The 14,438-nt window shown below is 33.4% G+C and overlaps 1 protein-coding gene across 2 annotated transcripts; it reads right to left on the bottom strand.

The window, feature by feature from the left end:
- Window positions 1-1,822: 1,822 nt before the first annotated feature.
- Window positions 1,823-12,167, bottom strand: LOC147067091 (NADPH-dependent diflavin oxidoreductase 1). 2 transcript variants are annotated; one of them, XM_085954634.1, is made up of 8 exons: window positions 11,673-12,167; window positions 10,660-10,958; window positions 6,950-7,133; window positions 6,634-6,854; window positions 5,464-5,739; window positions 4,617-4,843; window positions 3,331-3,565; window positions 1,860-2,688 (listed from the first exon to the last, which is right to left on the bottom strand). In XM_085954634.1, exons 1-7 carry the CDS (start codon window positions 12,055-12,057, stop codon window positions 3,337-3,339), a joined length of 1,821 nt encoding a protein of 606 aa, XP_085810760.1. In that variant the 5' UTR covers window positions 12,058-12,167; the 3' UTR covers window positions 1,860-2,688; window positions 3,331-3,336. The 2 variants fall into 2 exon arrangements, with proteins under 2 accessions (XP_085810759.1, XP_085810760.1); XM_085954633.1 differs by having other exon boundaries at window positions 1,823-3,565.
- Window positions 12,168-14,438: the final 2,271 nt, after the last annotated feature.

The raw sequence follows: 14,438 nt of genomic DNA, 5'->3' as shown, positions 1-14,438 counted from the left end.
TTGATCCTTGCAAATACAAATTAAGGCGTTGTATGGCGGCTACCCATTTCTTCACATAGTTTTTTTCAAGGGTTTTGTTTTAATATAATTTACAATTTTTATCTAGCCAGCTAGCGCTAGCTCCAGCGCAAGCTGGCGATATTCCGCGACTGTACTGCCATCTGTAGTGCATTGGCAATTCAAATTATTATTATTTTATCACAATATTTTCCGTAACTTAAGTTTATTTCAATTTTTATGAATTATAAATAGCTGAATGAAATATCAAATTTATCACTTCCTATTTTTTTAAATTCATATATACAGTGGCGAGGGCCCACTCAATATTCGCTCGCGACCCACTGGTGGGTCGCGACCCATAGTTTGGGAAACCATGCTCTAGATTTTAATAACTCACTTATAACAATAATATAATAAATATTGTCAAAGGATTCCCAACATGTGATTGCATTTGAGCTTGCAGCCCTATCTGCTTGCAATGGGTGATCAAAGAAATTGTACTTTAAAAATAGATATTTTAAGAAATCCATTAAAAATAGCAAATAAATTTGAATGTATAGAGCAGGGATAGCGAACCTATGGCACACGTGCCACTGGTGGCACGCGAGATGATTTTGCATGGCACGCGAATGTTTCATTTTGAAGAGAAGAAATTATTATTTTATATCCTATTGAAAAAATGTTTGTTTTTATAAAAAAGTTTTTCAAATAAATATATAAGTAAGTACTTATTTATATATATTTACATAAACAGAAACGACGAATTTCATGCATAAATGACAGATCACATTGTATAAAAAGTAGCAGGAAATCCTTTTCAATAATAAGCATTATGTTTAATGTAAATATACAATTGCATAGGTCGGTCCTTAGTTCAATCAACAAACCTTATGAAAATAATTGCTTGTTATTTGCCTCAAACATAATCTCTAAAAATGAAAAACCGTTCAGTGATGGAGAATGTAATATAAAAGAGTGGTTTAAATGCTTCCATGATCTCTTTCAGAATTTTGAAAACAAAGAAAAACATATTCAAAGAATAAAAGATATGCCTTCGTTTCCGGTGAAAGATTGAATATCAAGAATTCAATTGTAAATGTTTTCAATGGCATAAATAATTCTTTAAAACTTTTTTTTTAGAAAACTTAAAATAAAAACCTTCTTTTTCGCCATGAAAAACTGCTTGGCACATCTGACAGTCGAAAAATATTATTTGGAAAATTTTGGCACGCGTCTGTCAAAAGGTTCGCCAACCCTGGTATAGAGTATAGACATTCGATAATATATTAAGTTTTATCAGCAGTGTTTGAGTACAAATTTCCGAATTAGTACAATATTATCCAGATTTTGTATTACTTCAGTCAGATGTGAATGATATTGAGGGAAATATCTCTTTTTGCGGGTAATTTGTGGAGTAAAAATAGGAAATAGAAAGGGAAATGACAAAATATGGTAATAACGACCATTCCAAAAATATCCATAATTAATATATTCCACCCCTAATCTTGAAATTCGGACAACAGTATTATTTTCTTACACATCTCTATTCCAATGCGTCGATTTGTTTACTGTTTACCTTTTTATAAATCCTTACATAAAGGAATTACTAGTAATACATATAACGTGTGTATACGTGTGTGTAGAGACCCTACAGACTCTGTTATATCCACAAAAATGCATTGTTTGGTGCGGTTTACACGCTGGTGGCATCATTGGGCCATATTTCTTAAAAAATGAGGCCGGAGCTCGCATTACAGTTAATGGAGATCGTTACCGGACCATGATCAATAATTTATTTGAAAACATAGATAATATTGATTCAGACGAGATGTGTTTTCCCCATTTGTGTTTTATTTTTTCAATATGTTTGATGCAAAAATATTTATTTAACAAAATCTACAATACTTATAATATATTTTGTGTCACATTTTTTTTCACAATTAGTGATAAATTAGTATTACATCTGCTATTCGGCGTTGAAGGCGTATTAGGCACAATTTAAAAATCTTCTGCGTCATTCACGATTTATTATTAAATGTGTAATCCACACATAATGATGTCATCTCGACATTTCGGAAGCATCGGGGCTTACCAAACTTCCCGATTATTAATGGCTTCAATTTATCACTTCCGTCCAAGTTTACACCAAGAGCTACAGTGAGGCGCTCTTTGCTGCGCTTTCCTCCATGGCAATTATCGCCCTTCAAGGCCAGCGTCTTATCAGGGAGCATGTTATAGAATGTACCCATTTCATCCAAATTATAAATGTCTCTCGGGCGATATTTTTCAAATGTTGGTTTGTGTTCATTTAGCCACATAACAACATCACCTTCCCTTAAAACCTGTGATTCACCACAAACCGTAATATTGTATCGCTTTTTAAACCTATCTAGCCATCCGTTTGATGCCACAAAGTCATTTATATTCAGGTTATTGGCTAACGAATGCGCCTTTTCCATAAAAATTGGTCCTGAGACTGGTATATTAACCGTTCGCGTCTGTACAAAAAATTCATACAAGTTCGCCTACATTCTATCATATTTTGCTGGCCTTAATCTTTGACGAACATGATTCCCCTTGTGCCTGTTAAATGCCTCCTCGATTTTCACACGTTTGATGATTGTTGACAAAGACGAACCGATATTTTTCGGCTAATTTTCCTTTTGGCAAAGATTTACGGTCGACCTCCTGTAAAATTTCAATTTTCTTCGCAATTGTCAGCGATTGATATTGTTTGCGTGTAGTACTCATGGTTGCACACACACACAATGGATTAAAAGTCATTAAACTAGAATAAGTAGGTATGTAGAACTATCACAGAATAAAATATTTATGGAAACACGTGATCTTAATAATTCTCACTGTCACAAGCTTTTTAAAACAGAAGGGGGGGGGAATATACTGCTGCGAAATTTGAAAGGGTATTGAAATATAATGGTAAGAAGCTGAAGGATTTTTAGTTGAAAACAATAAAAAAATAAATATTAATTTACACAGCCCCACTACTTAACTCACGTCATAATATTTTTTAAATAGGTAGGTAATAAATTGCATTTCATTCCATAATGTGTCAAGCCTGGTGTTTTTAAATCTGTTAAATTTTTCTTTTTTCGATTTATGTAATGTTGCATTGTTTGGGTCAAAAACCATTTCGTATTACGAATTTCAAATTATCAGTATTTTTTAGACTTTTTTTTCATTATATTTTCGAATTACGGAGAATTACGAATTATCCGTGTTGGCACTAACGGGTTTCTACTGAATATCAATCGTCGCCATAGTCATTCATATGCACATTATAAAAACCTTAAACCATAGACTAATTAATACCTTACACTACCAAGTCTCCAATTGTAATTTTCCTGAACCTTCCAAATTTTTTATAAACAAAATGGCTTCATCTTTCGTCATTTTTCCATCATTCATTAAAACACTTTCAATAAAGCTGTCTTTTACATTATCTGGCATATTCTTTGAATTTCCGGCAACATAGATATTGCACTTCTTTGTCCACAACAAATCCCAAACCAAAGCATGATGTTCTGCTATTTTATGCTGTACGTATCTGAAAGAAAATACAATACACAGGTTATCATAATTAATATTTAAGTATCGGTTATTATTCTTAGTCATTTCAACTTTAGAATAAGAAGAAATCTTATAATTTAGTATCTTATAATAATGCAGTGGAAGAAAATCAAATTTAAAAGCAACGCAAAGCAATGAGTAATACACAGGAACAGATTTACCGGTACTTTGCATGTAGGGCCATAAGAATGAGGCCCAAATTTTAAAACATGAAAAATATGGAAATGCTTTTTTTACAATATTATAGAACTGTGAATACATACAGTAAGTAAATTTCTGCTGTCAAAAAATTATTGATGAAAATAATCTTGATTACAGACAAAATGCAACAAAACGTAAAAAGATATTCAATAATACTGACAACTTCAGAACTATTTCTAAAATATAACAAAAAAATATTGTGGAAGCAATTATTAAGACATATACGTTACATAAGTGAAATGGTTAATAATTTTCAACAATAGGTCGGACGAAATTTCCCATCGTCGCCAAGCGGCATTCGAGGTGGGAGTACGTTGATTTTTTTTGTGATGGCGTCGTAAGAATATATTCTTATATTGTGTAAAGAAGACTAAAAAACGTTATGCCTGTACTCGAAAAAGCAAACATGTCAATGAATATATTATTATTATTGTATTATATGTACTAATATAACAATAAACATATAAATGGACGTATGTTGAATTTTTATGACAAATTATGTTTCGTTCGGGACACGTCATTAGCACAATCCTCGTGTCGCATAATTACGATCTTTTTAGACCATGCCTCAGCTGAGGTATAACCTTAACAGCATTTGTATAAGGGGACTGAATTTAAAAAAAATGTTTTTTTTTCTATTTGATTCCCAATTTGTACTGTGAATAGAGTCCCAAATGATTAATTATATTATTATTAATTAAGGTAAATAAGCTGATGTATAGATATACATACCATTATAAATTGTCAGGTGTTTGAATTTAGAACTAAGCTCATCACAGTACAAAAAGTATTGAATAAACAAACTGCATGTTTCATAGCAAACTTACATTTTATTTTCCTGATCTCTAGAGAAGGCGCAAACAAGTTGCAACTTCCTATTATTATGCAATCCTTGTAAGTAATCCCCGCAGTGAAAGTCACCTTTTTCATTTCGACAGCCAAAAAATAACATTAATAAATCTTCTGAAGCCAAGTTCAGTTTCTCCTTTTCCATAATTAGATTACGGAAAGGTGCAAGTCCTGTACCTGGCCCAATCATGATCATCGGAGTAGTCTGAAAATAATAATTTAACGAATCACTATGATAAATATTACTATTTAACGATCTCATCCTATCAACTCGATTTGGTTCCTTGAAATTACATTAGAAATTAGTCGAAGTCCGGATGAGATTAAAACTAACAACTCGGCCCCTTAGAGTCAAAGAAACCTATCTTAATTTTTAACAATTTTGAGTTACGTATGGTACTCGACATTGGATGACATGTATGTTAAGTGACAAAGAAACTCAATGGATAAAAGATAAGTCAATACATATCTCCTGCAAACACTTTCTTGTTAATGTCTGTGGAATGTAAATTTATTTGTGTTTGGGGTCTCCTGTAAAGTAGAAAAAAATGAAATACGTTTCTTAGACTCTAAGGGGCCGATCTAGGCATAATTAGAGAAATAAAGAAAAATGAAAGTTTTTTTTCTGAATCAATTGTGATTTTAAACTTAACACTGCCATTTCTGCCGATAGTGACTTTTATATGAACCGTGAGGATAAGCTGTCAATTATTTTTAGAAACCCAAGGCATAAAAAAAACAAAGCCACATTTTATTGATAAAAAGAGTGTTTCTTCTTTTGATATATTTTTTAATGTATTTGAGCTATAATTTTAAAAGCCTTACCAAATCTTTAGGAAAAACGAATGTTCCATTCTTTATCCATCCGAAAACCTTCGCTCCTGGTGTGAGATCCTTCAACCAATTGGAACATAGTCCAAGCCTCTCAGATTTGAGCTTTGTATAATATTTAACAACAGCAACAAGAATATCCAATTGTTTTCTATCAGATGCCAAGCAACTGCTTGCAATTGAGAAAGCTCTGGGTTTTATAGAAGTAAACAATTCAAATAAAGCATTCAGAGTCAATTTGGAAGCTGAATGTTTGAAGTCCTCCAAAACCTACAAAATAATAATTATTTTGTTAAGTAGGTACCTATATGAAGTTATGTCAGGGTTTCTTCACCCTTTTGAGCTGCGACCTAGATCGAGGTTAATAGTTTTAAATTCACGATCCAAGAAAAGATTAACAGATAAGTAAAATACAGCACTTCTATTGGCATCAATATTAAATCTTATTAATGTGAACCGATCATTGATTTGCCATATACGAGTAGGACAGTTTGTAAATGGTATTGGTATTAAATGGAATGCAGTCAATGAGATGTCGACTGATTAGTATGGAGTGGTTTTCAGCAAATGAGATTTTATATTGGGGTTGCCCAATCTGAAGGTGGAGATGTACAATTTTTATTTGTAAGAACGTCTCCTTGAGCGCAGTGAAAAAATCAAACCTCATTGGAACCAATAAACCAAAAAGACTTCATGAAACCTGAGTTACATTAGACAAACTGCATCTTAGGTCTTCGGATTACTGTCTGCTTCGCATCTCGGTTTTCGTTCTTGAGAATTGAAAACCCTGGGTCACATTGCTGTAAAGGGCTGTACTACATCTAGTGTTTCGTTTACTAATCCTGGCTTTTCGTTTTTTTTATAAATTCCAACCAGGATTCAAATAATTACTTTGTTAGAACCGTTGCAAAGTGTCTCATTACTTTGAGTTTCAATGAATTGGTCTTGTAGATTATTAACGTTAATAAAAACTTTATGCAAGTTACTTATTTCAAGATTAAATCATTCTTTTGTACCCAATTTTATTTTAAATCTGAAAAGTTTTCGTGACCCAATCAATATACCAACTGTTCAAAGTTTGGGTCGCAACCCACAGGTTAAGAACTTCTTAGTTATGTCATGGGGATTAAGCTTTTGAATAATAATGCAAGATATAATAATTACTTCTAAAATATTTCTTCGCGGCCGGTTACAATAATTGAAGAGATCTTCTTGCCCTTCTGGTGTACAAAATTCAATACATTTATCCTTTTCAAGTTTATCTTCGGAGACATGAGCTAATACAGAGAAAGCATATTTCTTTGGAATGATGGATAAATCCCAAAACTCTTCAACTATCTGATGAAGTCTTATGGGTTTATTTAAATAACTAGGAACTGGCATATCTGGAAGAACAATATGTTAGTTAATTTTTAATCATAATAATTGACCAGTTAAACATGATAATATTATTATTGTTGACATTAATGATTGCACATACCATCATCAATTTGTGTAATTTCAATGAAGTCATTAGGATCTAAGCCCAATGAATGTTCATTGAAAATTGAAAAAAGTTTATTTATTTTGTCTTTTGAATTCTTTGGCCGCAAATATAGTACATCTCCAGGTTCATATGCAGGAAAATTTCCACAGTCATTATTAAATTCCAGTAATCGAACATCCTGAAAATAAATAAAACAAGGATATGGAGTATATAAATCAAGGATTCCCAAATTGGTGTCCACACACCAGTGACAAAGGGTGGAGGTTAAGATTGGACAGAAATAGTGCACACTACTTATAAATAACTTTGTCAGTCATTCTTATTTGTTTTCATTGAATTAAGAATAGAATTTGCAGATGGTGCTGGTAAATTTTTAAAATTCAATGAAACCCTGCGTAATCCAAGCGATAGTAAATAATCAAAAAATGGTTACATAAATTTCAAAAAATAACACCATCTGTAATATGTATTCTTAATTCAACGAAAAAAATAAGAATGACTGAAAAAGTGTGCACTATTTTTGTAGGATCGCTCATAGGATATTTCAACTATTATGGCTTGGTTTACGCAGGATTTAATTGAATTTTAAAAACTAACCAGCACCATTTGGAAATTCTATTCAATGAAAACAAATAAGTATGACTGACAAAGTTTAGTGTGCACTATTTTTGTCTAATCTTAACAGCCTACCCCCCCAACCCTCGCCACTGCCACACGCAGTGTTTGCTATATTGTGCTATCGATATTATATTTCAGGACAAATAATTTACCAAAATTGACATTATGAACAGAAAAATAGGGTCATATTTTCTATGCCTCTTAATCGATTTGTGGACAAATTGAGTTCTTAAAATGTAGGTAATTTGAAAATAAGACTTTGGAAAAGTTTTTGTCTTCAGCACTGTGTGTGACTTGGTGGAAAAGCATGTGTCCTCATCCATTTACAATGACATACATATGTGAACATAAATTCATGTCTCATTTGTCAATCAAGACAAAATCTAGGAAATCCCTGGATATACAAGAAGACCAGTGGATCGCAATCAGCAAGAAAATTCCACATTATAACAGAATCATGAATGAGAAGTAAGAATAAGGAAGTCATTTAATTCTGTGGCTATTTGGCAAAAGCAGACATGTTCGATTTTTGGTGTTTTGAGATTTAAATGCAGATTTGTTCTTTTATGTGTATATTTTTATTTGCCAAAATCAGATATGGTTTATCTCTTCTACTGACTTCATAATCAATGAAACAAGTTTCAGATATGTTTAAAATTGAGCAAGTCATATTTGCCAAAACAAGATATGGTCTATATCTGGTACCATATCTGCTTCAGGCAAAATAATAAGTATTTAATATAATCAATGTATTCAATTTGCCAAAACAAGATATGGTTCCCGTTTTGGTAGGTACTATATGGATTTTGGATTTTTTTATTTATTTATTCAGTAAAATTTTAATGATGTTAAAAGATGTTTCAGAATATTATTGGCGTATCCCGAAATAAAATTGACGTCGCAATTGCGAAAAAACGCAGCTCGGAAACAGGAATCATAGACGGTGACCAAAGAGGACGTCACGAACCATACAATAAAAAAAACATTGAAAAAAATTTAAGTAATTAATCATATTAACAGGTCGCTACTCCCGAAGACATACACGCAAGCTTTATTTATCTTCGCAACTAAATATTGCAAAAATGGATGATCTGTATAAAAACGACCGGATTTCTCAACAGAAAAAACCTTTTACATATTCTAAATATACTTTAATTCTATAGTCCTAGTATAGACACTTGTAAAATATGTGATACATATAACAATCAGATTAAGTGTGCAAACGATTTAGAAAGGAAAGCTGGACTTAATGAAAAAAAACCAACACTTGACTAAGGCTGATGAATCATAAGAAAGAACACAACAAATTGTTATCTAAAACTAGTCAGTCCACTCGAATACTAGTTTTGATTTGCAACAATGCCTGCCCACACCTTCCCTAAATACCAACTTAGTGGACTAACAGATACCGCAAGCTGTTGCATGAAGGGATTGCTAGTCGGGGATCTGATAAAATAGCATCGTGCTTCCTGCAGCATTTGCAGTATCTTCCAGAAACAGTAACTAATACAGTAGCCTATTCAGACTCTTGTCCAGGGCAAAACAAAAACGTAATCTTTTCTTCAGCATTGTCGTATTATGTCAGTGAATCTGAACACGTGCATCCTATAGAACACATTTTTTTGGAAGTGGGACACATTAGAATGGAATGTGACACAGATCATGCCCGTACAGAAAAAGCTAAAAAAATCTATTGAACTTAACATTAACATCTCACAACACTGGTACCAATTTGTACGAACTGTATGAGGCAAAAATCCGTTTAATGCGGTGGAAATGTCAGCAGAAACTTTTCTCTCTTATTCGTACTTACTGAAAACTACTTTCATTAAGAAGCCAAAGTGTGTTGAAGGGCAACCGATAAATTGACACAGTATGAAGTGGCTACGGTATGAAAAACTACTCGGTGATATAAAATTCAAATTCTCTCTGAATGATGAGGAGCCCTTCAGAACAATGAAGTGATTTCAGAGGGCGTCCGCATATTCCTAGAATACCGAGGACTCATATGGCACCTGCCGAATAAATCCTCAAGAAAAGAAGGACAAACTGAGCATGATGTATTTGATAGATCCCGTGTATCATACTTTCTATAATTCACTTGAAACTCAACCTTCTGTACCCAATATTGGTGATTCTGAAACCAGCGAAGACGATTATGCATGAATAACATGGATATTGTTATTTTTAAGCCACCTATAATAATGTATAATAATATGCCTAACCTAGATACGTGTGAGATACATTATTTTAAATATTGAATTTGCCAAAACCCGATATGTTCTTTAAAGTGATTTTTAAGAATTTTAAGATTTATAAAATTCAAATTCTCTCTGAATGATGAGGAGCCCTTCAGAACAATGAAGTGATTTCAGAGGGCGTCCGCATATTCCTAGAATACCGAGGACTCATATGGCACCTGCCGAATAAATCCTCAAGAAAAGAAGGACAAACTGAGCATGATGTATTTGATAGATCCCGTGTATTATACTTTCTATAATTCACTTGAAACTCAACCTTCTGTACCCAATATTGGTGATTCTGAAACCAGCGAAGACGATTATGCATGAATAACATGGATATTGTTATTTTTAAGCCACCTATAATAATGTATAATAATATGCCTAACCTAGATACGTGTGAGATACATTATTTTAAATATTGAATTTGCCAAAACCCGATATGTTCTTTAAAGTGATTTTTAAGAAAAACTGATATTTAAATAAAAATGCTTATAATTGATTAAAACTCAGTTAATTTCTTCATAATATTTCATTTACTTTCCTTCATAATTAATTTCACAGTATTTATCACCAGACACACAACATTCAAATTGCTCCCCTTAAAAATAGGTAAAACAAACATATCTGCTTCTGCCAAATAGCCACAGAATTATAAGTTCATAATTGAGTTTTAGATTTTTTTATTTCCAAAATTTACTAATTATTGCTACTAAATATTGTGAGCGAAAGGCAAAGCGTGATAAGGGTAGGGTAATCATTCATATTATTTCAAATTATATTCAGGTTGTGTAAATTAAAAATTGAACAATAAAAATTAGAAAAAAATTATATTATATATATTACTTGAAAATGATCTTCGGAAGTTGTTCTAATATTATTCTTTAAACACATCAGAAAAGGCTTTTCCGAGTGGTCATCCAAGCCATCAGCCTGTGAGAAGTATAAGTTTTCTGATGTAGGTAATTGTTCAGGGTCATAAGCTGGTCTGCTTTGTATTTTCCATCTAGGAATAAAACTAGAAGAGGATGAATCGAGAATTTCATCTGCTCCGGGAAAGTGCTCTCCAAGTTTTTGCCAAAGCGTAGCAAGCCACGGATCAGCAACTGCATCATGGCCCAAATCATGTTGATAATCACAGAGACCTGTAAGAGATATGATATAATGTATAAAACGGTACAATACCATTTTCGCAGATTCGAAGTTATATAAAGTATCACATTTTTTTACGAGAAATGGTTTTCAGCCATTCTCCCAACCTATTTGGTTTCAGAGGCAGACACGGATTACCAATCCTTTCACCTTAGGTGGCATCACATGTATCGTTTTTGAGCTGTTAAAAGCTCCTCCTGAGACATTACCAGGGGTAAAAAACTGCTGATGGTTCAAACCAAAAACGTAGGGCCTCGTGATACGCTTGATTAATACCGTGTGTGGTGCAGGGCGGTTGGTTTGGAGGGGTCATTGTTTGTGTTGTTAAAACGCTGGATGCAGCGTCGAAGACCTGGCAGCGAATGTGGAATGTCTCATATTTGAACTATGATATAATATTATACCCATTATGGTATTCCAACAATATATTTCATTAAACATGTCTATAATATGTTTCCCTAATTACGCTTTTGTTACATCATAGAGAATAATATAATTGTGGTTGCATACATACTTAGTTGGAAAGTTTAACAAAGTAATGGAGAAAAAAACCATTTTACAGCCATAACTCATAAAAATAAAAATAGATAATAACAGCCAGTGCGGAGGAGATGGTTTACTATATAACATCCTTTGTCAAAATCACGAATGCAAGATAAAAAAACCAATTTCTATTGAATTCTCATTGCTCTAAAAAATATACTCACCAATGTCAATTAAAGGCGTAGCTCCCAGTTGAATCAATCGCTTATGTAACTTCTTTCCGGGATAATTAAATTTAGAATAGCTGGAATCACCAAGTCCCAGGACTCCAAAATTCAAATTGCACAAAGAATTTGTTGGTAAACTTTTCCTTAGTAAAAACTTCCAAAACTTTTTCATATTGTCTGGCTCTTCTCCTAAACCCGTTGTAGAGCAAACAAATATTACATGTTCTTCTAGAACCAGATTTTCGATTCCATATTCGTCCATGGCTTTTATTAGACCTGAAAATTTTCGACGTCTCGACTGTCGCCATATATTTTCAGCCAATTCTTGAGCAGTTCCGGTCTGACTTCCATACAATATAGTGATTTTTCTTTTCGCGGTCATCTTAGTATACGTTATCCAAAATAGTATATTATAGTTTAAATGTATGGTAATAATTACTTAGCACTAAAATTATTGTTCAATGGCCAGCTGTCATTAATGTCATGATTGTCAAATATTTTAGGTTAGTTTTAATGGTCTATGGTTTTAAATATGACAGTTATCTGGAAAGTTGCCCTTTAAATAGATTAATCAAAAAATACGTTTCCTTAGAAACATTATATTATATTATTATTATTTTTTATCCACAGAAATTTTGTTAAATAAAATAATTACCGAACCTATTAATAAAATAAATACTTATTGTATTTTTCTTCTTGAAAAATACACTATTTATATTTAAAAAAAATGTGTTTTAAAATAAATACTGAATATATTGTAAGTATAATTATTATAAAGGTACCATCTGCGTTATTACATTATTTTTTTTATGATCAAGCATTGCGTTCACAAAAAAAATAATGAAAGGAGTTTTACCTACCAATAAAACTCTTATTATTCAGGTTGACTTTGAAGTACTTGGAAATAGGGTTTGCTCTTCCTTCTTCGCGTGAGGTGTTATTCTACTAATTTAATTTCCTTTTTCTTGTCGTTGGTCATTCCTCCCTTTTTATTTACTGGTCATACCCGCGGGTCCCTTTATATGTAGGGAGTTTGGGACTCCTTCGTCTTCATTATGATATGGCTCAAGGAACCAGGTAGAAGTTACCTGGACTCCAAAGTCAATATGAATAATAAGAGTTTTATTGGTAGGTAAAACTGCTTTCATTATTCGAATTTGACTTTGAAGTCCTTGAGATATCTGTTTGTTATCACCTGGTGTTGGGTATGCCAAATTCCTGTATGTGACAATGATTCATTGACGAGGTATAGACCATCGTGACGTTCAATGTATAGGGTTGAATAGAGAAGTTAATTGGTTCTATTCCCCTTCTGATGGTGGTGTGTCCATCGTTCTCTGGTAGTTGTAGTGAAATATCGACTCATTACGCCAGTTACCTCTCTTTACGATATCATCTATTGCAGGGCTCGAAATGGAACGGAACGCACCGGAGCGCCGTTCCGGCTCGTGAAATTTGTTAAATTATCGCTCCTTCTCGTGGAAAAAATATGTTGACCATCTGAGCTAGATAGGCCATAGAATAGAAAATCTGACACACTTATTTTTATAAAATACACATACAATTTGATGACTATGTAAATATCTTCAGAAAATTTGTCGAGCGCTCCGGTTCGTAAACTTTTCCATTTCGAGCGCTGATCTATTGGGTACATTTACAGTTTAAGGAAGCCACCACTGAGCTGACACTGCCTGGTGGTTCTTGTACACCTGCTTCCAACAGTACTGACCTTATCCAATTACCTATAACTGTCCTGGTGGCTGGTTTTGGTGGTCCTCTTGAAGATATAAATAATTCCGAAATTTCCCCACCATCTTCTCTCCTTGGGTTTGACATGCAGACGAGTTTCCGTAAGCAGAATACTGGGTCGATGTTTTGATACGTGGAAGCGCTTAGCTTCCATTCCGATTGACGATGCTTGGCGGTATCTGTCTTTGCGCCAAACATTGGCCATACAATTATGTGGTCATCTTTATCCACTAATCCATTGTCTACTATTACTGAGTAGACAGTGTGAGGCAGTGGCGCACCCAGGGGGGGGGGGGGCAAGGGGCCTTGCCCCCCCCAAAAACATTGAAATTGAAAGCCAATAGATTAGACAAATAAAAACACGGCAAAAAACTGATTTGAAATTCTCCAGCACCCTCTAGAAAAATTTCTTAGATTTTAATTTCTAACACAAATGTCGGGTTGTTTTAGGAACTCAATCTCTAATGGAAATGTCAAAAAATTCTCGGTGTCCACCCGAATTCTGGAGTAGTGTACACCGAGTGCAATAGACAAAAGTCCGATAAACGAGAAATTAGGCTGTGTTCTGTTGGGTAGGTTTGTGTACCTATAAGTTAAATGCAATAATACTTTTTTTTCCATTTTCAATTAATATTTTGGAACTTCACTATTAAAAAACCCAAAATCGACGATAAAAATTCGGCGAAAAGTACGTCTACACCCACCACCATGGGCTGACAGGGCTACAGCCTGGGGGCCCGGGCTTAAGAGGGCCCAGCGTGGCGGCTCGTCTAATTGTGAGATAAACACACACCAGAAATTTGTTATATTATAAAAAAAAATCGCATGTGGCGCTTCATCAAAATTAACATAAAAAATATGAAGTATGATGAAGATATGATATACGTAACTACATGATACTCGTAATAATTCACGTGTATCATTTTATATTACAATTATTTTTAGTGTTTCTAGAAAAATAAAAATGGTTATTTATCCAATATCGAAGGGTCATATCATAAATTAGCTTTAATA

Source organism: Rhyacophila brunnea, unplaced genomic scaffold (assembly GCF_057557595.1).
Source record: "Rhyacophila brunnea isolate RB1 unplaced genomic scaffold, BYU_Rbru_1.0 scaffold_4, whole genome shotgun sequence".
In the NCBI taxonomy this organism is placed as follows: domain Eukaryota; kingdom Metazoa; phylum Arthropoda; class Insecta; order Trichoptera; family Rhyacophilidae; genus Rhyacophila; species Rhyacophila brunnea.
This window is presented reverse-complemented; position numbering and strand designations above follow the sequence as displayed.